The 24820-nt window shown below is 43.7% G+C and overlaps 1 protein-coding gene across 2 annotated transcripts in view; it reads left to right on the top strand.

Moving 5' to 3' along the window:
* Positions 1–23820, top strand: part of LOC109904348 (glycogen phosphorylase, liver form) — a 31861-nt gene extending 8041 nt beyond the window's left edge. The window contains exons 5-21 of one of the 2 annotated variants that reach the window (XM_031787714.1): positions 1147–1278; positions 1740–1851; positions 3822–3904; positions 4617–4754; positions 4841–4933; positions 7391–7537; positions 8340–8503; positions 8968–9082; positions 9205–9306; positions 16627–16774; positions 16938–16996; positions 17569–17710; positions 20479–20686; positions 21090–21224; positions 21596–21662; positions 23175–23359; positions 23664–23820. In XM_031787714.1, the coding sequence (XP_031643574.1) occupies positions 1147–1278; positions 1740–1851; positions 3822–3904; positions 4617–4754; positions 4841–4933; positions 7391–7537; positions 8340–8503; positions 8968–9082; positions 9205–9306; positions 16627–16774; positions 16938–16996; positions 17569–17710; positions 20479–20686; positions 21090–21224; positions 21596–21662; positions 23175–23359; positions 23664–23769 (2136 nt within the window). In that variant the 3' untranslated portion in view covers positions 23770–23820. Of the gene's footprint in view, positions 1–1146; positions 1279–1739; positions 1852–3821; positions 3905–4616; positions 4755–4840; positions 4934–7390; positions 7538–8339; positions 8504–8967; positions 9083–9204; positions 9307–16626; positions 16775–16937; positions 16997–17568; positions 17711–20478; positions 20687–21089; positions 21225–21595; positions 21663–23174 lie in introns of both variants that reach the window. The other variant, XM_031787715.1, reaches the window with a different exon arrangement.
* Positions 23821–24820: the final 1000 nt, after the last annotated feature.

Raw genomic sequence — 24820 nt, 5'->3', positions numbered from 1 at the left:
TTTGTAGGCCATGGAAGAACCGGGACATTTTCAGCTTCCAGGAATTGTGTACAGATCCTTGTGACATTGGGGATGTGCATTATCATGCTGAAACATGAAGTGATGGCGGTGGATGAATGGAACGATAATGGGCCTTGGGATCCCGTCACGGTATCTCTATGCATTCAAATGGCCGCTGATTTAAAAATACAATTGTGTTCAATTGTCCGTAGTTTATGCCTTCCCCGTACCGTAACCCCACCGTCACCATGGAGGACTTCACGACACCATACACGCCATCTGCCCGGTACAGTTGAAACCAGGATTCGTCCGTGAAGACCACACTTCCCCAACGTGCCAGTGGCCATCGAAGGTGAGCATTTCCCCACTGAAGTCGGTTACAACGCTGAACTGCAGTCTGGTCGAGACCCTGGTGAGGATGACGAGCACACAGATGAGCTTCCCTGAGACGGTTTCTGACAGTTTATGCAGAAATTCTTTGGTTGTGCTAAACCCACAGTTTCATCAGCTGTCCAGGTGGCTGGTCTCAGACGATCCCTCCAGTTTCATCAGCTGTCCAGGTGGCTGGTCTCAGACGATCCCACAGTTTCATCAGCTGTCCAGGTGGCTGGTCTCAGACGATCCCATAGTATCATCAGCTGTCCAGGTGGCTGGTCTCAGACGATCCCTCAGTTTCATCAGCTGTCCAGGTGGCTGGTCTCAGACGATCCCACAGTTTCATCAGCTGTCCGGGTGGCTGGTCTCAGACGATCCCGCAGGTGGAGAAGCCGGATGTGGAGCTCCTGGACTGGCGTGGTTACATATAGTCTGCGGCTGTGAGGCCGTTTGGACCTACTGCCAAATTCTCTAAATTGACGTTGGAGGCGGTTTATATCCTGTACTGTATCTGTATGTGTACTGTAACTATACTACACTGTACTGTACTTCTACTACTGCTGTACATGGACCATCTATGGCTTTATTAGCCTGACTACCAGTCTGTTTGTGTTGTCATGCCATTGGCTTGACAATGAGCGCTGGAGTTGGCAAGAACACAAACTGATCTGAGACCAGGCTATGTTTCTATTTAAACATATTGACCCATTTCAAGTTTTGCTTAGTCACACTTCGATTTAGTATGTTGTCTTGTGATTGGCTTGCTCCTAGGTGGAAGAAGCAGACGATTGGCTGCGTCATGGTAACCCTTGGGAGAAGGCCCGCCCTGAGTACATGCTACCAGTGCACTTCTACGGCAGAGTGGAGGAGTCTAAGGAAGGGGCTAAATGGGTGGACACACAGGTACTTAAAGTCATGATAATGAATACTACCTTTTTAAAAAATGTTGTAACATGCTGATAATAGTGCTAAGTTGTACCACTTAGTACCTGCATATCTGATGGGGATTTGAGATGCATTTTCTAATGTACTTACATTGTCACTTGTGTTATTACAATATAATATATATATAACAGCAACTAAGGGTCATTGTGGTGTTAATTATTGTTTTGGTTGTTATTCAACTTTGCTAAAAGTGTTACTGATATTTATAATGTTAAATTCAAGTGTTTCCAATTCTTCCCACAGGTTGACTCACTAAGTACCTGCATATCTATGATTTTTATTGAGTTTGGTATTTTTTAAATTTATCGTCTTGAATTGATCCTTAATCTTATTTGGAAGGAAGTTTTAAGATGATGAATTCTTACATTTAATTAATTTAATTCATCTTAATTCCCCCCCCCAATGCCTTGCCTCGATAGGTGGTCCTTGCTATGCCTTATGACACGCCCATCCCTGGGTATATGAACAACACAGTCAACACCATGAGGCTGTGGTCTGCCAGAGCTCCCAACGACTTCAACCTGATGGACTGTAAGTGGTGTCGTGTCTTTGGCATCATGAAATTGAAGACTGTTTAATTTATCAAATCAATTCTCTGTTATTATTATTATTATTACGTGATTAAACAAATTATGTAAATGTAATTAACTAGGAAGTCAGGGTACCAAGAAAAATCTTCAGATTATGAAGTTATACTTTTCCTAATATAACTCTTCAGATATTTTAATATCTGATCAATTAGTCTTCTGTTAATGAATGATTCTTCACCTCACGTTAATCTCATTCCAAACGTCGTAAATTATTGGTTATCTGCACGAACCCAGTCTTCACTATGAGTCATCCATACATCAATTGTCTTAAATCATTTATTTACTAACTAACTAAATAATCACAAATGCATAAACAAACCAACAGTAGATATGGTTACAAGGAAATGCCGATATGACGGCTTGGAGGACAAAGGGAAGTGGGTGTGGACTGAGAAGGGCAGGAATTACAAGAGTCACTACACAGTTGATAATTATAATAATTGAAATGCTAATCTTATTATTATTATTATTATTAATAAAAAATATATATATTTATGCTCAGAGTGTCGTCGTGATCTCTGTTAGAATCGTCTGTCTTTCTGTTGGAAAGTTCAGAGTACCATTCAGAAATGTTCTTATAGATAGATGTTTCGGCGGTTGTCAGTCCTCGCATTTCAGGTTGACAATTTCTAGCTGCAGACTAGTAAGTAGTATCTAAGATTTGCTCTTATTCTGTCTGGTCGACAGTCTGAGTTAAACCATTTCCACCCGTGTAGCCAATGCTCCACGTGATTTGGTTAGGAATTCGACAACCATTACAACCTTAGCTTATACTGAGGTTTTTGTGGTCTCTACTCAAACCTTTGCCCCCTCGGTGATCGAGGTACTCATGGTCTCGAGGATTTCCTCAGGTGGGGGTTTTATTCGGAACAGTAGAAAAGGGCTGTCCAATGATGTCAGATCATGTCTGGCCCCGCCCCCATAAACACAATGACTTGGTTACAATTTTCTCACATTAACGGTTTAAAATCACATTAAACTATTTGTGAAATTATATAATCTTTACTCATTCGTTTTATGCAATAATTAGACGCATACCTCATAATGGAGGCTCCTGTATAAACAGAGTTATGTTCATGCGGCTGTATTGTCTTTCGCAAACAAACCAAATGGGCCGGGTCGTAGCTAGCTTCTCCAAAACATGGATATTGTTCAGTTCTCAAGTTCTGTGATGTAGAAGTTCTACTGTGAAACTCTCTCTATACTGCATGGCCCTGAGGAGAGTCTCCTCCAGGAATTTATGACCTGAGATAACAGAACCCGTGTGTGTGTGTGTGTGTGTGAGAGAGAGAGAGCTTTTTTTTGTAACCCTGCCTACTCAGAGCTAGCTCTGGTCCATGGTGTTAGTGTGGCTTGCTTGAAGAAGGTTGTGTTAGAGTACAGCTCGCTATCTTGAGATGCAAGCAGTTTAGTCACCCCTGTCAACTAAATGACGTGTTTTTGCCAATATACGCTTTACGGAGGAAACAAAGTCACACACATCTCAAGTTAGAATCCCAGGCCTAAATGATGACCGAATTGAACCGGTGAGTCTAGTGAATAATATGAAGCTGTTTCTTCTCCTGAGAAACAGAAATCTACGAGTCTTCTCCCATTAAGGTCCCTGTTAAATCACTTCTATGTGCTCTCCCATTTAAGGTAGGGTAGCCTAGTGGTTAGAGTGTTGGACTAGTAACCAAAAGGTCGCAAGTTCAAATCCCCGAGCTGACAAGGTACAAATCTATCGTTCTGCCCCTGAACAAGGCAGTTAACCCACCTTTCCAAGGCCATCATTTAAGAACAAATTCTTATTTTCACTGACTTTCACTGACTTGCCTAAATAAAGGTAAAATAAATAAAAATCACTTCTATGTCCTCTCCCATTAAGGTCCCTGTTAAATCACTTCTATGTGTCATTCTATGTCTCCTCAGTCAATGTTGGAGATTACATCCAAGCTGTTCTGGACAGGAATCTGGCGGAGAATATTTCTCGTGTGCTTTACCCCAACGATAACGTAAGTTCTAGATTGGTACATTGACCACTTAGATGTTAGTCCATTTTGTCTCCCTCCGGCTCTCTTTCGCGTCGTTTAGCAGACGTTCTTACCCAGAGCGACTTACAATATTGAGTGCATACATATTCAATGATTTTTCACACACTGGTCCCCTCCTGGGAATTGATCCCCCAACCCTGATGTTGCAACCACCATGCTCTACCAACTGTGTGTGTGTGTTTTTAAATTCTCACTTGGCACCTCTTGACTTCCCCCTCGTATTTGTGGATGTTTCCCGATAGGCCCTGGTCTAAAGTAGTGTACTACCCTATGAGCCCTTGTCTATTGTAGTGCACTACCCTATAGGTCCTGGTCAACAGTAGTGCACTATAACGTATAGGGTACCATTTCGGCACGCACACTTTGATTCCTCCACATTACTCATCTCATATGTATATACTGCACTCAATACCATCTACTGTATCTTGCCTATGCCACTCTACCATCACTCATTCATATATCTTTATGTACATATTCTTTATCCCCTTACACTTGTGTCTATAAGGTAGTAGTTGTGGAATTGTTAGCTAGATTACTTGTTGGTAATTACTGCATTGTCGGAACTAGAAGCACAAGCATTTCGCTACACTCGCACTAACATCTGCTAACCATGTGACCATTAACATCTGCTAACCATGTGTATGTGACAAATAAATTATTTGATTTGTTGTAGTTCTTTGAAGGGAAGGAGTTGCGGCTGAAGCAGGAGTACTTTGTGGTGGCTGCTACCCTCCAGGACATCATGCGACGCTTCAAGAACTCCAAGAAGGGCTCCTCCGGCCCGGTCTCCTTCGACAGCTTCCCAGAGAAAGTAGGTTACTTATTGATTTATCACGACTCCACTGAATCCAAACAACAACAACATACAGTTGGTTGTTCTTTTTTTGGTGTTGACAGGTGGCCATCCAGCTGAATGACACTCATCCTGCCATGGCCATCCCAGAGCTCATGAGGGTCTTTGTGGACATTGAGAAACTCGACTGGGACACGGTGCGTTTTAAGAGAGGGAGAGGATGAAACTGATTTATTTATTGTATGAAAATAAAAACACGAACTTTGTCTAAACTTGCATAATAAGTCTGTGTGTGGTGTGTTGGGTAGATGAGTGAAAAGCCATGCAGCACCTTGAACCCTAAAGCCATGCAGCACAGCACCTAGAAACCTAAAGCCATGCAGCACAGCACCTTGAACCCTAAAGCCATGCAGCACAGCACCTTGAACCCTAAAGCCATGCAGCACCTTGAAGCACCTTTATGTCATAGAACAAGTGCCTCGTCTGTCGTAGCCTGGTATATCCACAGAAGTTGGCTATAGAGCACAAAACAGATCTGGGGCCATCAAATGTTATTGGTCACATACACATATTTAGCAGATGTTATTGCGGGTGTAGAGAAATGCTTGTGTTCCTAGCTCCAACAGTGCAGTAGTATCTAACTAAATGCTTGTGTTCCCAGCTCCAACAGTGCAGTAGTATCTAACTAAATGCTTGTGTTCCCAGCTCCAACAGTGCAGTAGTATCTAACTAAATGCTTGTGTTCCCAGCTCCAACAGTGCAGTAGTATCTAACTAAATGCTTGTGTTCCCAGCTCCAACAGTGCAGTAGTATCTAACTAAATGCTTGTGTTCCCAGCTCCAACAGTGCAGTAGTATCTAACTAAATGCTTGTGTTCCCAGCTCCAACAGTGCAGTAGTATCTAACTAAATGCTTGTGTTCCCAGCTCCAACAGTGCAGTAGTATCTAACTAAATGCTTGTGTTCCCAGCTCCAACAGTGCAGTAGTATCTAACTAAATGCTTGTGTTCCCAGCTCCAACAGTGCAGTAGTATCTAACTAAATGCTTGTGTTCCCAGCTCCAACAGTGCAGTAGTATCTAACTAAATGCTTGTGTTCCCAGCTCCAACAGTGCAGTAGTATCTAACTAAATGCTTGTGTTCCCAGCTCCAACAGTGCAGTAGTATCTAACTAAATGCTTGTGTTCCCAGCTCCAACAGTGCAGTAGTATCTAACTAAATGCTTGTGTTCCCAGCTCCAACAGTGCAGTAGTATCTAACTAAATGCTTGTGTTCCCAGCTCCAACAGTGCAGTAGTATCTAACTAAATGCTTGTGTTCCCAGCTCCAACAGTGCAGTAGTATCTAACTAAATGCTTGTGTTCCCAGCTCCAACAGTGCAGTAGTATCTAACTAAATGCTTGTGTTCCCAGCTCCAACAGTGCAGTAGTATCTAACTAAATGCTTGTGTTCCCAGCTCCAACAGTGCAGTAATATCTAATGCTTGTGTTCCCAGCTCCAACAGTGCAGTAGTATCTAACTAAATGCTTGTGTTCCCAGCTCCAACAGTGCAGTAGTATCTAATGCTTGTGTTCCCAGCTCCAACAGTGCAGTAGTATCTAACTAAATGCTTGTGTTCCCAGCTCCAACAGTGCAGTAGTATCTAACTAAATGCTTGTGTTCCCAGCTCCAACAGTGCAGTAATATCTAATGCTTGTGTTCCCAGCTCCAACAGTGCAGTAGTATCTAACTAAATGCTTGTGTTCCCAGCTCCAACAGTGCAGTAGTATCTAACTAAATGCTTGTGTTCCCAGCTCCAACAGTGCAGTAGTATCTAACTAAATGCTTGTGTTCCCAGCTCCAACAGTGCAGTAGTATCTAACTAAATGCTTGTGTTCCCAGCTCCAACAGTGCAGTAGTATCTAACTAAATGCTTGTGTTCCCAGCTCCAACAGTGCAGTAGTATCTAACTAAATGCTTGTGTTCCCAGCTCCAACAGTGCAGTAGTATCTAACTAAATGCTTGTGTTCCCAGCTCCAACAGTGCAGTAATATCTAATGCTTGTGTTCCCAGCTCCAACAGTGCAGTAGTATCTAACTAAATGCTTGTGTTCCCAGCTCCAACAGTGCAGTAGTATCTAATGCTTGTGTTCCCAGCTCCAACAGTGCAGTAGTATCTAACTAAATGCTTGTGTTCCCAGCTCCAACAGTGCAGTAGTATCTAACTAAATGCTTGTGTTCCCAGCTCCAACAGTGCAGTAATATCTAATGCTTGTGTTCCCAGCTCCAACAGTGCAGTAGTATCTAACTAAATGCTTGTGTTCCCAGCTCCAACAGTGCAGTAGTATCTAACTAAATGCTTGTGTTCCCAGCTCCAACAGTGCAGTAGTATCTAACTAAATGCTTGTGTTCCCAGCTCCAACAGTGCAGTAGTATCTAACTAAATGCTTGTGTTCCCAGCTCCAACAGTGCAGTAGTATCTAACTATACACATCTAAAAGTAATGGAATTAAGAAATAAATAAATATTTGGATGAGCAATGTTGTAGTGGCGTTGACTAAAATATATCAGAATAGACCTATGAGATGAGTAAAGCAGTATGTAAACATGATTTAAAGTGACCAGGCTACGTCATTCAGTGTGTTCTGCGCTATTACAACCATTGCTCTTTCCTATCAGGCGTGGGCCATCACCAAGCGGACCTTTGCGTACACCAATCACACGGTGCTTCCCGAGGCTCTGGAGCGCTGGCCCATTGGACTGCTGGAGACCCTGCTACCCAGACACCTCCAGATCATCTACAGGATCAACCAGGGACACCTGGACGTACGTACTGTATAGACTGGGTTCAGTGGGTCGTATTCTGATGTACCACTATAGACTGGGTTCAGTGGGTCGTATTCTGATGTACCACTATATAGACTGGGTTCAGTGGGTGGTATTCTGATGTACCACTATAGACTGGGTTCAGTGGGTCGTATTCTGATGTACCACTATAGACTGGGTTCAGTGGGTCGTATTCTGATGTACCACTATATAGACTGGGTTCAGTGGGTGGTATTCTGATGTACCACTATATAGACTGGGTTCAGTGGGTGGTATTCTGATGTACCACTATATAGACTGGGTTCAGTGGGTGGTATTCTGATGTACCACTATATAGACTGGGTTCAGTGGGTGGTATTCTGATGTACCACTATATAGACTGGGTTCAGTGGGTGGTATTCTGATGTACCACTATATAGACTGGGTTCAGTGGGTGGTATTCTGATGTACCACTATATAGACTGGGTTCAGTGGGTGGTATTCTGTTGTACCACTATATAGACTGGGTTCAGTGGGTGGTATTCTGATGTACCACTATAGACTGGGCTGTGCTCCCTGCTAAGCATATGAATACATTGATACTGAATGACTTGAAATGTATCCCCCCTTACAAGACTCATGGACACTCATCCGGTCCCCATCAGCTCCCTACCCCTCCTCTTGGCCCTAATTCACCCATAGACATGCTGCTTGTACTGTCTCAATAACCGGACTGTTCAGATTGGCAGAATCATGTGGTTTTTAGGAGGGATATGGAGCGGATTGGGACCAGCTGACAAGTGTGTTTCTGGTGTTGCTTCAGGAGATTTCAGCTCTCTTCCCAGAGGACATGGATCGGATACGCAGGATGTCTCTGATCGAGGAGGACGGGGGAAAGAGGGTCAACATGGCTCACCTGTGCATTGTGGGATCTCACGCCGTCAACGGAGTCGCTGAGATACACTCCAACATCATCAAGACTGACGTGTAAGATGGTTCATCTCTACTGTATTCTCCCTGATAGTAACAGCTTTCTCTCAGATGTGTACGATGGGGCTTCTCTAGGTTGTGTAAGAGAAACTCCCAACTGTCTGAAACCAGGGGCAGCAGGTAGCCTAGTGGTTAGAGTGTAGGGGCGGCAGGTAGCCTAGTGGTTAGAGTGTAGGGGCGGCAGGTAGCCTAGTGGTTAGATCGAATCCATGAGCTGATAAAGTTAAATTCTGTCGTTCTGCCCCTGAACAAGGCAGTTAACCCACCGTTCCTAGGCCGTCATTGTAAATAAGAATTTGTTCTTAACTGACTTGCCTAGTTTAAATAAATATATATTTTTGTAAATGTAACCTTTCTGAACAACTGTTTTTGCTACGGTGGGCCTTATTGAACACGATTCTACCGTCTTCTAGTAGCGTCCTTCTAGAATCTAAAATATATTTCTTTTTTTGTTCTGAAAGGTTCCGAGACTTCAGCGAATTAGAACCGGAGAAGTTCCAGAACAAGACCAATGGCATCACTCCTAGACGCTGGCTCCTCCTCTGTAACCCGGGATTGGCTGAGCTCATTGCTGAGGTTTGATTGGCATCTTTGATATGTCCGTTTTTATCTCTTTTGATATTCCTGTATCTTTTGAATGCAATTTTCTTTGTTAATCTGCTATGTCACCTTCATGTACTTTGTCTACCTGTTTCTAGGCCATTGGGGAGGAATATGTGAAGGACCTCAGCCAGTTACAGAAGCTCAATGAGCTGGTAGACGATGATACCTTCATTAGAGATGTGTCTAAAGTCAAGCAGGTAGTCTCCCCACCCCTTCATTAGAGATGTGTCTAAAGTCAAGCAGGTAAAGTCTCCCCACCCCTTCATTAGAGATGTGTCTAAAGTCAAGCAGGTAAAGTCTCCCCACCCCTTCATTAGAGATGTGTCTAAAGTCAAGCAGGTAAAGTCTCCCCACCCCTTCATTAGAGATGTGTCTAAAGTCAAGCAGGTAAAGTCTCCCCACCCCTTCATTAGAGATGTGTCTAAAGTCAAGCAGGTAAAGTCTCCCCACCCCTTCATTAGAGATGTGTCTAAAGTCAAGCAGGTAAAGTCTCCCACCCCTTCATTAGAGATGTGTCTAAAGTCTCCCCACCCCTTCATTAGAGATGTGTCTAAAGTCTCCCCACCCCTTCATTAGAGATGTGTCTAAAGTCTCCCCACCCCTTCATTAGAGATGTGTCTAAAGTCTCCCCACCCCTTCATTAGAGATGTGTCTAAAGTCTCCCCACCCCTTCATTAGAGATGTGTCTAAAGTCTCCCCACCCTTCATTAGAGATGTGTCTAAAGTCTCCCCACCCCTTCATTAGAGATGTGTCTAAAGTCTCCCCACCCCTTCATTAGAGATGTGTCTAAAGTCTCCCCACCCCTTCATTAGAGATGTGTCTAAAGTCTCCCCACCCCTTCATTAGAGATGTGTCTAAAGTCTCCCCACCCCTTCATTAGAGATGTGTCTAAAGTCTCCCCACCCCTTCATTAGAGATGTGTCTAAAGTCTCCCCACCCCTTCATTAGAGATGTGTCTAAAGTCTCCCCACCCCTTCATTAGAGATGTGTCTAAAGTCTCCCCACCCCTTCATTAGAGATGTGTCTAAAGTCTCCCCACCCCTTCATTAGAGATGTGTCTAAAGTCTCCCCACCCCTTCATTAGAGATGTGTCTAAAGTCTCCCCACCCCTTCATTAGAGATGTGTCTAAAGTCTCCCCACCCCTTCATTAGAGATGTGTCTAAAGTCTCCCCACCCCTTCATTAGAGATGTGTCTAAAGTCTCCCCACCCCTTCATTAGAGATGTGTCTAAAGTCTCCCCACCCCTTCATTAGAGATGTGTCTAAAGTCTCCCCACCCCTTCATTAGAGATGTGTCTAAAGTCTCCCCACCCCTTCATTAGAGATGTGTCTAAAGTCTCCCCACCCCTTCATTAGAGATGTGTCTAAAGTCTCCCCACCCCTTCATTAGAGATGTGTCTAAAGTCTCCCCACCCCTTCATTAGAGATGTGTCTAAAGTCTCCCCACCCCTTCATTAGAGATGTGTCTAAAGTCTCCCCACCCCTTCATTAGAGATGTGTCTAAAGTCTCCCCACCCCTTCATTAGAGATGTGTCTAAAGTCTCCCCACCCCTTCATTAGAGATGTGTCTAAAGTCTCCCCACCCCTTCATTAGAGATGTGTCTAAAGTCTCCCCACCCCTTCATTAGAGATGTGTCTAAAGTCTCCCCACCCCTTCATTAGAGATGTGTCTAAAGTCTCCCCACCCCTTCATTAGAGATGTGTCTAAAGTCTCCCCACCCCTTCATTAGAGATGTGTCTAAAGTCTCCCCACCCCTTCATTAGAGATGTGTCTAAAGTCTCCCCACCCCTTCATTAGAGATGTGTCTAAAGTCTCCCCACCCCTTCATTAGAGATGTGTCTAAAGTCTCCCCACCCCTTCATTAGAGATGTGTCTAAAGTCTCCCCACCCCTTCATTAGAGATGTGTCTAAAGTCTCCCCACCCCTTCATTAGAGATGTGTCTAAAGTCTCCCCACCCCTTCATTAGAGATGTGTCTAAAGTCTCCCCACCCCTTCATTAGAGATGTGTCTAAAGTCTCCCCACCCCTTCATTAGAGATGTGTCTAAAGTCTCCCCACCCCTTCATTAGAGATGTGTCTAAAGTCTCCCCACCCCTTCATTAGAGATGTGTCTAAAGTCTCCCCACCCCTTCATTAGAGATGTGTCTAAAGTCTCCCCACCCCTTCATTAGAGATGTGTCTAAAGTCTCCCCACCCCTTCATTAGAGATGTGTCTAAAGTCTCCCCACCCCTTCATTAGAGATGTGTCTAAAGTCTCCCCACCCCTTCATTAGAGATGTGTCTAAAGTCTCCCCACCCCTTCATTAGAGATGTGTCTAAAGTCTCCCCACCCCTTCATTAGAGATGTGTCTAAAGTCTCCCCACCCCTTCATTAGAGATGTGTCTAAAGTCTCCCCACCCCTTCATTAGAGATGTGTCTAAAGTCTCCCCACCCCTTCATTAGAGATGTGTCTAAAGTCTCCCCACCCCTTCATTAGAGATGTGTCTAAAGTCTCCCCACCCCTTCATTAGAGATGTGTCTAAAGTCTCCCCACCCCTTCATTAGAGATGTGTCTAAAGTCTCCCCACCCCTTCATTAGAGATGTGTCTAAAGTCTCCCCACCCCTTCATTAGAGATGTGTCTAAAGTCTCCCCACCCCTTCATTAGAGATGTGTCTAAAGTCTCCCCACCCCTTCATTAGAGATGTGTCTAAAGTCTCCCCACCCCTTCATTAGAGATGTGTCTAAAGTCTCCCCACCCCTTCATTAGAGATGTGTCTAAAGTCTCCCCACCCCTTCATTAGAGATGTGTCTAAAGTCTCCCCACCCCTTCATTAGAGATGTGTCTAAAGTCTCCCCACCCCTTCATTAGAGATGTGTCTAAAGTCTCCCCACCCCTTCATTAGAGATGTGTCTAAAGTCTCCCCACCCCTTCATTAGAGATGTGTCTAAAGTCTCCCCACCCCTTCATTAGAGATGTGTCTAAAGTCTCCCCACCCCTTCATTAGAGATGTGTCTAAAGTCTCCCCACCCCTTCATTAGAGATGTGTCTAAAGTCTCCCCACCCCTTCATTAGAGATGTGTCTAAAGTCTCCCCACCCCTTCATTAGAGATGTGTCTAAAGTCTCCCCACCCCTTCATTAGAGATGTGTCTAAAGTCTCCCCACCCCTTCATTAGAGATGTGTCTAAAGTCTCCCCACCCCTTCATTAGAGATGTGTCTAAAGTCTCCCCACCCCTTCATTAACAACAGTCAACATGCATGGCCTATAATGGATCATGGGGCATATTTGTGAGTTCTACTCTGTTTATTTACTGTTCTGAAGAACCATGCCATTTCCCAATAGTAATATTGGCAGAAAATGACCCCCCCCCCCCCCCCCCCCCCCCATGGATAAAAACAATGTCCCAGCCAAGCAAACAATCCAACCAACTGAATAAATACACTGAGTACACGTCAGTGTGGAACTCCTAATGCCATGCTAACTCTGCGCAGACAGGAAGTTGACCATATATAATTCCATGCAGACTCGGCATAGACAATAAGTTGACCATATATCATTGGGTTTTGTTCCTAGGTACACGTGTTGGGGCTTGTTGCTGATGTTACAATTTCATAAGATCATCCTTTCCAACTGATCCCATTGGTTCAACAGGGTTACGCCCCAAAATGGAACCTCGGTGTTCTACTTCCTGCGGTGGTACAAGTAGCATGTCATACTGTAGTAAAGATACCTCAGTGGAAAATAACTCAAGTTAAAGACAGTAAAATCCAACTTGAGTAAAAAAAAAAAGAACGTTTTTGGTTTTAAATATTCTTAAGTATCAAAAGTAAATGTATTTGCAAAAATATACTTAAGAAAAAGTACAAGTGAAATTATTTGATTTTAAAACTTTTTTTAAATATTTTTATATATATATATATATATATATATTAAGAAAACCAGACGGCACAATTTCCTTTTTTGGTTTTTTAAATTTACGGATAGCCAGGGGTCACACTCCAACACTCAGACATCATTTACAGATAGCCAGGGGCACACTCCAACACTCAGACATCATTACAGATAGCCAGGGGCACACTCCAACACTCAGACATCATTTACAGATAGCCAGGGGCACACTCCAACACTCAGACATCATTACAGATAGCCAGGGGCACACTCCAACACTCAGACATCATTTACAGATAGCCAGGGGCACACTCCATCACTCAGACATCATTTACAGATAGCCAGGGGCACACTCCAACACTCAGACATCATCTACAGATAGCCAGGGGCACACTCCAACACTCAGACATCATTTACAGATAGCCAGGGGCACACTCCAACACTCAGACATCATTTACAGATAGCCAGGGGCACACTCCAACACTCAGACATCATTTACAGATAGCCAGGGGCACACTCCAACACTCAGACATCATTTACAGATAGCCAGGGGCACACTCCAACACTCAGACATCATTTACAGATAGCCAGGGGCACACTCCAACACTCAGACATCATTTACAGATAGCCAGGGTCACACTCCAACACTCAGACACCATTTACAGATAGCCAGGGGCACACTACCAACACTCAGACATCATTTACAGATAGCCAGGGGCACACTACCAACACTCAGACATCATTTACAGATAGCCAGGGGCACACTACCAACACTCAGACATCATTTACAGATAGCCAGGGACACACTCCAACACTCAGACATCATTTACAGATAGCCAGGGACACACTCCAACACTCAGACATAATTTACGGATAGCCAGGGGCACACTCCAACACTCAGACATCATTTACAGATAGCCAGGGGCACACTCCAACACTCAGACATCATTTACAGATAGCCAGGGTCACACTCCAACACTCAGACATCATTTACAGATAGCCAGGGACACACTCCAACACTCAGACATCATTTACAGATAGCCAGGGACACACTCCAACACTCAGACATCATTTACAGATAGCCAGGGTCACACTCCAACACTCAGACATCATTTACGGATAGCCAGGGTCACACTCACACATCATTTACAGATAGCCAGGGGTCACACTCCAACACTCAGACATCATTTACAGATAGCCAGGGGTCACACTCCAACACTCAGACATCATTTACAGATAGCCAGGGGTCACACTCCAACACTCAGACATCATTTACAGATAGCCAGGGGTCACACTCCAACACTCAGACATCATTTACAGATAGTGCCTTGCGAAAGTATTCGGCCCCCTTGAACTTTGCGACCTTTTGCCACATTTCAGGCTTCAAACATAAAGATATAAAACTGTATTTTTTTGTGAAGAATCAACAAGTGGGACACAATCATGAAGTGGAACAACATTTATTGGATATTTCAAACTTTTTTAACAAATCAAAAACTGAAATATTGGGCGTGTAAAATTATTCAGCCCCTTTACTTTCAGTGCAGCAAACTCTCTCCAGAAGTTCAGTGAGGATCTCTGAATGATCCAATGTTGACCTAAATGACTAATAATGATAAATACAATCCACCTGTGTGTAATCAAGTCTCCGTATAAATGCACCTGCACTGTGATAGTCTCAGAGGTCCGTTAAAAGCGCAGAGAGCATCATGAAGGAACAAGGAACACACCAGGCAGGTCCGAGATACTGTTGTGAAGAAGTTTAAAGCCGTATTTTGATACAAAAAGATTTCCCAAGCTTTAAACATCCCAAGGAGCACTGTGCAAGCGATAATATTGAAATGGAAGGAGTATCAGACCACTGAAAATCTACCAAGACCTGGCCGTCCCTCTAAACTTTCAGCTCATACAAGGAGAAGACTGATCAGAGATGCAGCCAAGAGGCCCATGATCACTCTGGATGAACTGCAGAGATCTACAGCTGAGGTGGGAGACTCTGTCCATAGGACAACAATCAGTCGTATATTGCACAAATCTGGCCTTTATGGAAGAGTGGCAAGAAGAAAGCCATTTCTTAAAGATATCCATAAAAAGTGTCGTTTAAAGTTTGCCACAAGCCACCTGGGAGACACACCAAACATGTGGAAGAAGGTGCTCTGGTCAGATGAAACCAAAATTGAACTTTTTGGCAACAATGCAAAATGTTATGTTTGGCGTAAAAGCAACACAGCTCATCACCCTGACCACACCATCCCCACTGTAAAACATGGTGGTGGCAGCATCATGGTTTGGGCCTGCTTTTCTTCAGCAGGGACAGGGAAGATGTTTAAAATTGATGGGAAGATGGATGGAGCCAAATACAGGACCATTCTGGAAGAACCTGATGGAGTCTGCAAAAGACCTGAGACTGGGACGGAGATTTGTCTTCCAACAAGACAATGATCCAAAACATAAAGCAAAATCTACAATGGAATGGTTCAAAAATAAACATATCCAGGTGTTAGAATGGCCAAGTCAAAGTCCAGACCTGAATCCAATCGAGAATCTGTGGAAAGAACTGAAAACTGCTGTTCACAAATGCTCTCCATCCAACCTCACTGAGCTCGAGCTGTTTTGCAAGGAGGAATGGGAAAAAATGTCAGTCTCTCGATGTGCAAAACTGATAGAGACATACCCCAAGCGACTTACAGCTGTAATCGCAGCAAAAGGTGGCGCTACAAAGTATTAACTTAAAGGGGCTGAATAATTTTGCACGCCCAATTTTTCAGTTTTTGATTTGTTAAAAAGTTTGAAATATCCAATAAATGTCGTTCCACTTCATGATTGTGTCCCACTTGTTGTTGATTCTTCACAAAAAAATACAGTTTTATATCTTTATGTTTGAAGCCTGAAATGTGGCAAAAGGTCGCAAAGTTCAAGGGGTCCGAATACTTTCGCAAGGCACTGTAGCCAGGGTCACACTCAGACATCATTTACAGATAGCCAGGGGCACACTCCAACACTCAGACATCATTTACAAACAAAGCATTTGTGTTTAGTGAGTCTGCTATATCAGAGGCAGTAGGGATGACCAGGGATGTTCTCTTGATAAGTGACTAAATTGGACCATTTTCCTGTCCTGCTAAGCATTCAAAATGTAACGAGTACTTTTGGGTGTCAGGAAATTAACGGAGTAAAAAGTACCACATTTTCTTTTGGAAAGTAGTGAAAAATATAAGTAGTAAAGTACAGATGCCCCAAAAAACTACTTAAAGTATTTTTTACTTAAAGTACTACTCTACCCCATTGACTGCTTGTGGCGAGCCCTATGGGCCATGGTCAGAAGTATTATTGGGCCATGGTCAGAAGTATTATGGGCCCCTGGTCAGAAGTATTATGGGCCCCTGGTCAGAAGTATTATGGGCCCCTGGTCAGAAGTATTATGGGGCCCTGGTCAGAAGTATTATGGGGCCCTGGTCAGAAGTATTATGGGGCCCTGGTCAGAAGTATTATGGGGCCCTGGTCAGAAGTATTATGGGGCCCTGGTCAGAAGTATTATGGGGCCCCCTGGTCAGAAGTGTTAGGGGCCCCCTGGTCAGAAGGAGTACATTCACTACAAGGGAATAGAATGCCATGTGTATCAAGTCATGTCTTTCTGTGCCCAGGATAACAAGGAGAAGTTTTCCCAGTACCTGGAGAAAGAGTACATGGTGGAAATCAACCCGTCCTCCATGTTTGATGTTCACGTCAAGAGGATTCACGAGTACAAGCGCCAGCTCCTCAACTGCCTTCACATCGTCACCATGTACAACCGTACGTCGTGTGTGTGTGTGTGTATAGGGTGACCTTTGGGATCCTCGCCTCCCTGCCTTATGGTGACCCTTGGTTATATATGATCTGTCCCTTTTTATAAAGGGTTATGTTAAGTAACACCTTATTGTTTAAAATCTGATCCAATATTTTATTATTTTTAAAGGCATCAGGAAGAACCCAAAAGCACCTTTTGTTCCCCGGACTGTGATCATTGGTGGCAAGGTACGTAACGAACTACCTTCAACTCTTTCTCTCAATATCGGAAAAGAGAGAATGACCTCCTGACTTTCTCATCCAATGGGGTTTTGAGGAGGAGGAAAGAGGACACGAGGAATCAAGGAAATGCAATTGAGATTCTCCCTGTGTCATTCATGTATTCCTTACACCCTCTCCCCTCGTTTTCATAATCTATTGGAGGAAAACGCTCGACGGGGAGGAACTGTGGCTCTTCTACTTCAGATGTATTTTGAGAAGGAAGTGAGGAGAGGGGACACCCTAGTGAAATTAATTGACACTTTAGGGGGCCCCTGGTAAAAAGTAGTGCACTATCATGACCCCTAGGGGCCCCTGGTAAAAAAAAGTAGTGACAAACCCAGTGGCGTTGCAGTTCTTGATACAAACCGGTGCGCCTGGCACCTACTACCCTACCCCGGTCAAAGGCACTATGACCCCCTAGGGGCCCTGGTTAAAAGTAGTGCACTAAATATAGGGGAAAATGGTACCCTTTTTTTTTATGCAACCCCATGAATGGAGGAAAGCGACATTTGAGAAGGATCCTTTGTCTCCCTCTACAGGCTGCGCCGGGGTACCACATGGCCAAGATGATCATCAAGCTGATCACGGCTGTGGGAGAGGTGGTCAACAAAGATCCTGTGGTGGGCAGCAAGCTGAAGGTCATCTATCTGGAGAACTACAGAGTCTCTCTGGCTGAGAAAGGTACTGTCTCTACCTGGAGAACTACAGAGTCTCTCTGGCTGAGAAAGATACTGTCTCTATCTGGAGAACTACAGAGTCTCTCTGGCTGAGAAAGATACTGTCTCTATCTGGAGAACTACAGAGTCTCTCTGGCTGAGAAAGATACTGTCTATATCTGGAGAACTACAGAGTCTCTCTGGCTGAGAAAGATACTGTCTCTACCTGGAGAACTACAGAGTCTCTCTGGCTGAGAAAGGTACTGTCTCTACCTGGAGAACTACAGAGTCTCTCTGGCTGAGAAAGTTACTGTCTCTACCTGGAGAACTACAGAGTCTCTCTGGCTGAGAAAGGTACTGTCTCTACCTGGAGAACTACAGAGTCTCTCTGGCTGAGAAAGGTACTGTCTCTACCTGGAGAACTACAGAGTCTCTCTGGCTGAGAAAGTTACTGTCTCTACCTGGAGAACTACAGAGTCTCTCTGGCTGAGAAAGGTACTGTCTCTACCTGGAGAACTACAGAGTCTCTCTGGCTGAGAAAGGTACTGTCTCTACCTGGAGAACTACAGAGTCTCTCTGGCTGAGAAAGGTACTGTCTCTACCTGGAGAACTACAGAGTCTCTCTGGCTGAGAAAGGTACTGTCTCTACCTGGAGAACTACAGAGTCTCTCTGGCTGAGAAAGGTACTGTCTCTACCTGGAGAACTACAGAGTCTCTCTGGCTGAGAAAGGTACTGTCTATCTGGAGAACTACAGAGTCTCTCTGGCTGAGAAAGGTACTGTCTATCTGGAGAACTACAGAGTCTCTCTGGCTGAGAAAGATACTGTCTATCTGGAGAACTACAGAGTCTCTCTGGCTGAGAAAGATACTGTCTATATCTGGAGAACTACAGAGTCTCTCTGGCTGAGAAAGATACTGTCTCTACCTGGAGAACTACAGTCTCTCTGGCTGAGAAAGGTACTGTCTATCTGGAGAACTACAGAGTCTCTCTGGCTGAGAAAGATACTGTCTATATCTACAGTCGCTAGTGAAAGTCATGGGCTTTGCTCTTTTTTTTTTCATATTTATTTTGATCTTGACAAAGTCCCCAGTCCCTGCCAGTGACTAGCATACCCATAACATGATGCTGCCAACATAATACTTACCTCTTCAGGGGAAAAGCATCACCATTATCCTTGTGGGAGTATTAGTGATGTCCAGGTAACTGCCAAAATAAAGGAAACCGTCAACATATAAAGTGTCTTAAAAAGGGTTTTTGGGTCACCGTGTGTCAGAACAGCTTCAATGCACCTCGGCGTAGATTCTACAAATGTCTGGAACTCTATTGGAGGGATGCGACAACATTCTTCCACGAGAAATGACATAATTCTGTGTTTTGTTTTTTTGGGTTGTTGTGTGTTAATGATGGTGGAAAACGCTGTCTCAGGCGTCGCTCCAGAATCTCCCAATTCAATTGGTTGAGATCTGGTGACTGAGACGGCCATGGCATATGTTTTACATCGTTTTCATGCTCATGAAACCATTGTGACCACTCGTGCCCTGTGGATGAGGGAATTGTCATCCTGTGGGGGGCGTAGCCAAAATAATGGCCTGCCCAACATTTTTATGTGACCCTAAGCATGATGGGATGTTAATTGTTTAATTGGCCCAGGAACTACACCTGTGTGGAAGCACCTGCTTTCAGTATACTTTGTGTCCTTCATTTACTCAAGTGTTTCCTTTATTTTGGCAGTTACATGTTACTCTATTAGATACGGGTAGCACTAAACGGGTGTCCCAAATGTGCCAGGTAGCCTAGCGGTTAAGAACATTGGGCCAATAACCGAAAGGTCGCTGGTTTGAATCCCCAAGCCGGCTAGGTAAAAAAAAAAAGTGTCTGTGCCCTTGAGCAATGAACTTAGACTTACAGGAACAATTAGGTTTATCTGGATAAGAGTCTGCTAAATGACTCACTACTGCCAGTCTCTATGGATAAGAGAGTCTGCTAAATGACTCACTACTGCCAGTCTCTCTGGATAAGAGAGTCTGCTAAATGACTCACTACTGCCAGTCTCTCTGGATAAGAGAGTCTGCTAAATGACTCACTACTGCCAGTCTCTCTGGATAAGAGAGTCTGCTAAATGACTCACTACTGCCAGTCTCTCTGGATAAGAGAGTCTGCTAAATGACTCACTACTGCCAGTCTCTCTGGATAAGAGAGTCTGCTAAATGACTCACTACTGCCAGTCTCTCTGGATAAGAGAGTCTGCTAAATGACTCACTACTGCCAGTCTCTCTGGATAAGAGAGTCTGCTAAATGACTCACTACTGCCAGTCTCTCTGGATAAGAGAGTCTGCTAAATGACTCACTACTGCCAGTCTCTCTGGATAAGAGAGTCTGCTAAATGACTCACTACTGCCAGTCTCTCTGGATAAGAGAGTCTGCTAAATGACTCACTACTGCCAGTCTCTCTGGATAAGAGAGTCTGCTAAATGACTCACTACTGCCAGTCTCTCTGGATAAGAGAGTCTGCTAAATGACTCACTACTGCCAGTCTCTCTGGATAAGAGAGTCTGCTAAATGACTCACTACTGCCAGTCTCTCTGGATAAGAGAGTCTGCTAAATGACTAACATAAGCAATGTAAATGTAAATCGGCCCTGGTCAGAAGTAGTGCACTATAAACTGTATCCTGTATTAGAGATGGATCGGTTTTTCTACATCTATTTTCTCCCTACTGTAATCAATTTTTTCCCCCCCGCTTACTGTAATCTATTCCCCCCCCTGCTTACTGTAATCTATCCCCCCCTACAGTAATCCCAGCCACGGACCTGTCTGAGCAGATCTCCACAGCTGGCACGGAGGCGTCCGGCACTGGCAACATGAAGTTCATGCTGAACGGAGCGCTCACCATCGGCACCATGGACGGAGCCAATGTAGAGATGGCCGAGGAGGCTGGAGAGGAGAACATGTTCATCTTCGGCATGAGGGTGGAGGACGTGGCAGAGATGGACGTACAGGGGTAATACACACACACAGATGGACGTACAGGGGTAACACACACACACAGATGGACGTACAGGGGTAACACACACACACACAGGGGGACATAGAGGGTAGTTTTTTTTTCCCCAAAATATATCTAATACTAATCTAAGGGTCATACTTTATGCAATGCCACATCGACCGCGCCACATCGACCGCGCCACATCGACCATGCCACATCGACCATGCCATAAAGTTATGCGATGCTTAATAAGAATCTTGACTCGTGTGATTTACTGAGGAAGTAATCCATGAAGACATTATTTACCAGTTTTGGTTGAAAGGGATGTTGCTCTTTTGTAAAACTTGTAATGTAGAGATGTGACTATGATGTCTTGTTGTGAGAAATGTTGCTACTCCTCCTGTTCTCTCCTCCTAAGCTACGATGCCATGACGTATTACCAGAAGATTCCAGAACTGAAGCAAGCCATTGATCAGATCAACAGTGGATTCTTCTGTCCCAAACAACCAGAGCTCTTCAAAGACGTCACCAATATGCTTTTCAACCATGACCGGTAGGTAGTGGCTGTGAACGGCACCCTATTCCCTATATAGTGCACTACTTTTGACCAGGCCCTATGGCACCCTATTCCCTATATAGTGCACTACTTTTGACCAGGCCCTATGGCACCCTATTCCCTATATAGTGCACTACTTTTGACCAGGCCCTGGTTGAAAGTAGTCAACTGTAAAAGGAATTGGATGCCATTTTGGGATGGAAGACATAGATATAGATATACCAGAAGGGTCAATTTGACTGCAACACCCCATCGCAGAACATTGATTTGAATGGGAATGTTGATTCCAGTAATTGTATTTCTATGGCCACAGTACTGTTGGCTGATGTGGTCCTTCCTGAGTCTTGGCATTGACTGTCTGTCTTCAGCTTCAAGGTGTTTGCAGACTATGAGGACTACATAACGTGCCAGGAGAAAGTCAACGAACTATATCAGGTAATCATCATTATCCCTCATGTACCTCTAGTTAATAATGACTATATCAGGTAATCATCATTATCCCTCATGTACCTCTAGTTAATAATGACTATATCAGGTAATCATCATTATCCCCCATGTACATCTAGTTAATAATGACTATCATGTAATCATTATTCCCCCATGTACCTCTAGTTAATAATGACTATATCATGCAATCATTATTCCCCCATGTACCTCTAGTTAATAATGACTATATCATGTAATCATTATTCCCCCATGTACCTCTAGTTAATAACTATATCAGGTAATCATCATTATTCCCCCATGTACCTCTAGTTAATAACTATATCAGGTAATCATCATTATTCCCCATGTACCTCTAGTTAATAACTATATCAGGTAATCATCATTATTCCCCATGTACCTCTAGTTAATAACTATATCAGGTAATCATCATTATTCCCCATGTACCTCTAGTTAATAACTATATCAGGTAATCATCATTATTCCCCATGTACCTCTAGTTAATAACTATATCAGGTAATCATCATTATTCCCCATGTACCTCTAGTTAATAATGACTATATCAGGTAATCATCATTATCCCCCATGTACCTCTAGTTAATAACTATATCAGGTAATCATCATTATTCCCCATGTACCTCTAGCTAATAGCGTGGTAAGTTGACTGAGAACACATTCTCATTTACAGCAACGACCTGGGGAATAGTTACAGGGGAGATGAATGAGCCAGTTAGAAGCTGGGGATGATTTGATGGTATGAAGGCCAGATTGGGACTTTAGCCAGGACACCGAGGTTAACACCCCTACTCTAACGATAAGTGCCATGGGATCTTTAGTGACCACAGAGGGTCCACACAACCGTTTGAACATCCCATGTGAAAAATAGCACCCTACACAGGGCAATGTCCCCAATCACTGCCCTGGGGCATTGGGGATTTTTTTTTAGACCAGCAGCATGTGGTCTCTCATCCAGGGACTGACCAGGACCAACCCTGCTTAGCTTCAGAGGCAAGCCAGCAGTGGGATGCAGGGTGGTATGCTGCGGAAGCCTGATTACAGTAGAGCCTGATACGGAACACCCTGCTGACTAGATTACAGTAGAGCCTGATACGGATCATCTTTGTGACTAGATTACAGTAGAGCCTGATACGGATCATCCTACAGAAAAGGTACGTCTGGGCACAATTACCATGCTAAGGTGGTCCTTTGTGGCACAGTAGGTAAGACAGTGGTGTTAGCAGTACCAAAGTTGTAGGTTCAAATCCCACAGGGTTTACATGCTACCATAAACATGTTTGCACTCACTACTGCAAGTCTTTTCAGACAAAAGTGTGTGTGTGTGTGTGTGTGTGTGTGTGTGTGTGTGTGTGTGTGTGTATATATTTAAAAAATAGCTGAATGACCAAAATGTAAAAGTAAAGTGCCATTATATTTCTATATATATATATATATATATATATATATATATATATATATATATATATCATGTTTTTTTCCCCTTAGAACCCGAGGGAGTGGACCAAGATGGTGATCAAGAACATCGCTGCGTCTGGGAAGTTCTCTAGCGACCGCACCATCACCGACTACGCCACGGAGGTGTGGGGGGTGGAGCCTACAGATCTGAAGATCCCACCCCCCAATGAGCCACGCGAGGCCCTCGACGAGACGGCCAGGGCACTGCGGGAGAAGTGAGGCTACCTGGTGTGGTGTGACCAGGGTGAAGTTACCCCTAGATGCTGTTCTAGTCAGTTTAGCATCCAGTCCACACTAATGGTTAAGGTTAGGATTGGGAGATGGGGAAACTGATCCTTGACCTGTACCTAGGGAAAACTTCACCCCAGATTGCCTGCCATTATTTAAAGGGAAAATCTCAAAATGTAACTCAATTAAACGGAGCTCTTTTATGTAAAGCAGTTGACTACTTAATAACAGTCTGTTACATACTTTAAGCATAAACAAACAGTGTTCTATTTTTCTGACCCCGTCTTCTAGGTGCTACACTGTTGCTACCAGATTCTTACCGTGTCTTTCAGTTGCCAACTGGCTCATATTGTACTTGAAAGTGAAGTTATCAAAAAAAGTTTATCATGACCCTTAATTTTTCTAATATTCTGTATTGTTACTTAAAAATAAATCTAATCGTCTCTGATCTGATGTCTTTTAATGGTTTATTTTTCAACTAATAGTAACATTATGAACATGGTTACAGACAAGTATGAGAGACTAGTACAATACAAAATCTGACTCAGAACATGGACACGCCGCCATGAAAGTTCCAGTGAGGACAAAGGACATGACAATGAACAGACTATGTTCCGTCCTGTTGGTCCGCTTAGCCACCGGACAAAAGCAGCCAAAAAGTGCTCAGCATATGTGGGAACACCTTCAAGACCGTTCGAAAAGCATTCCAGCTGAGGCTGGTTGAGAGAATGCCAAGAGTGTGCGACGCTGTCATCAAGGCGAAGGGTGGCTAGTTGAAGAATATAAAATATACTTAGATCGGTTTAACACTTTTTTTTGGTACATGATTCCATGTGTTATTTCATAGTTACAATGTAGGAAAAGAAGTACAAATAAAGAATCCCTTGAATGAGTAGGTGTTCTAAAACTTTTGACCGGTAGTGGGTTTTTTTTAATATACAGTGGGGCAAAAAAGTATTAAGTCAGCCACGAATTGTGCAAGTTCTCCCACTTAAAAAGATGAGAGAGGCCTGTAATTTTCATCGTAGGTACACTTCAACTATGACAGACAAAATGAGGGAAAAAAAAATCCGGGTGCCATTAATACAGGTAACGAGTGGAGGACAGAGGAGCCTCTTAAAGAAGAAGTTACAGGTCTGTGAGAGCCAGAAATCTTGCTTGTTTGTAAGTGACCAAATACTTACTTTCCACCATAATTTGCAAATAAATTCATAACATAGCATTTTGTTACGTTACAGCCTTATTCTAAAATGGATTATATATATATATATATATATTTCTCAGCAATCTACACTACCCAATAATGACAGAGAGAACCAGGTTACTACCCAATAATGACAGAGAACCAGGTTACTACCCAATAATGACAAAGAGAGAACCAGGTTACTACCCAATAATGACAAAGAGAGAACCAGGTTACTACCCAATAATGACAAAGAGAGAACCAG

The sequence above is a fragment of the Oncorhynchus kisutch genome, linkage group LG14 (assembly GCF_002021735.2).
Source record: "Oncorhynchus kisutch isolate 150728-3 linkage group LG14, Okis_V2, whole genome shotgun sequence".
NCBI classification, from domain to species: domain Eukaryota; kingdom Metazoa; phylum Chordata; class Actinopteri; order Salmoniformes; family Salmonidae; genus Oncorhynchus; species Oncorhynchus kisutch.
Note: the sequence above shows the minus strand (reverse complement) of the source record. Positions and strands in the feature narration are given on the sequence as shown.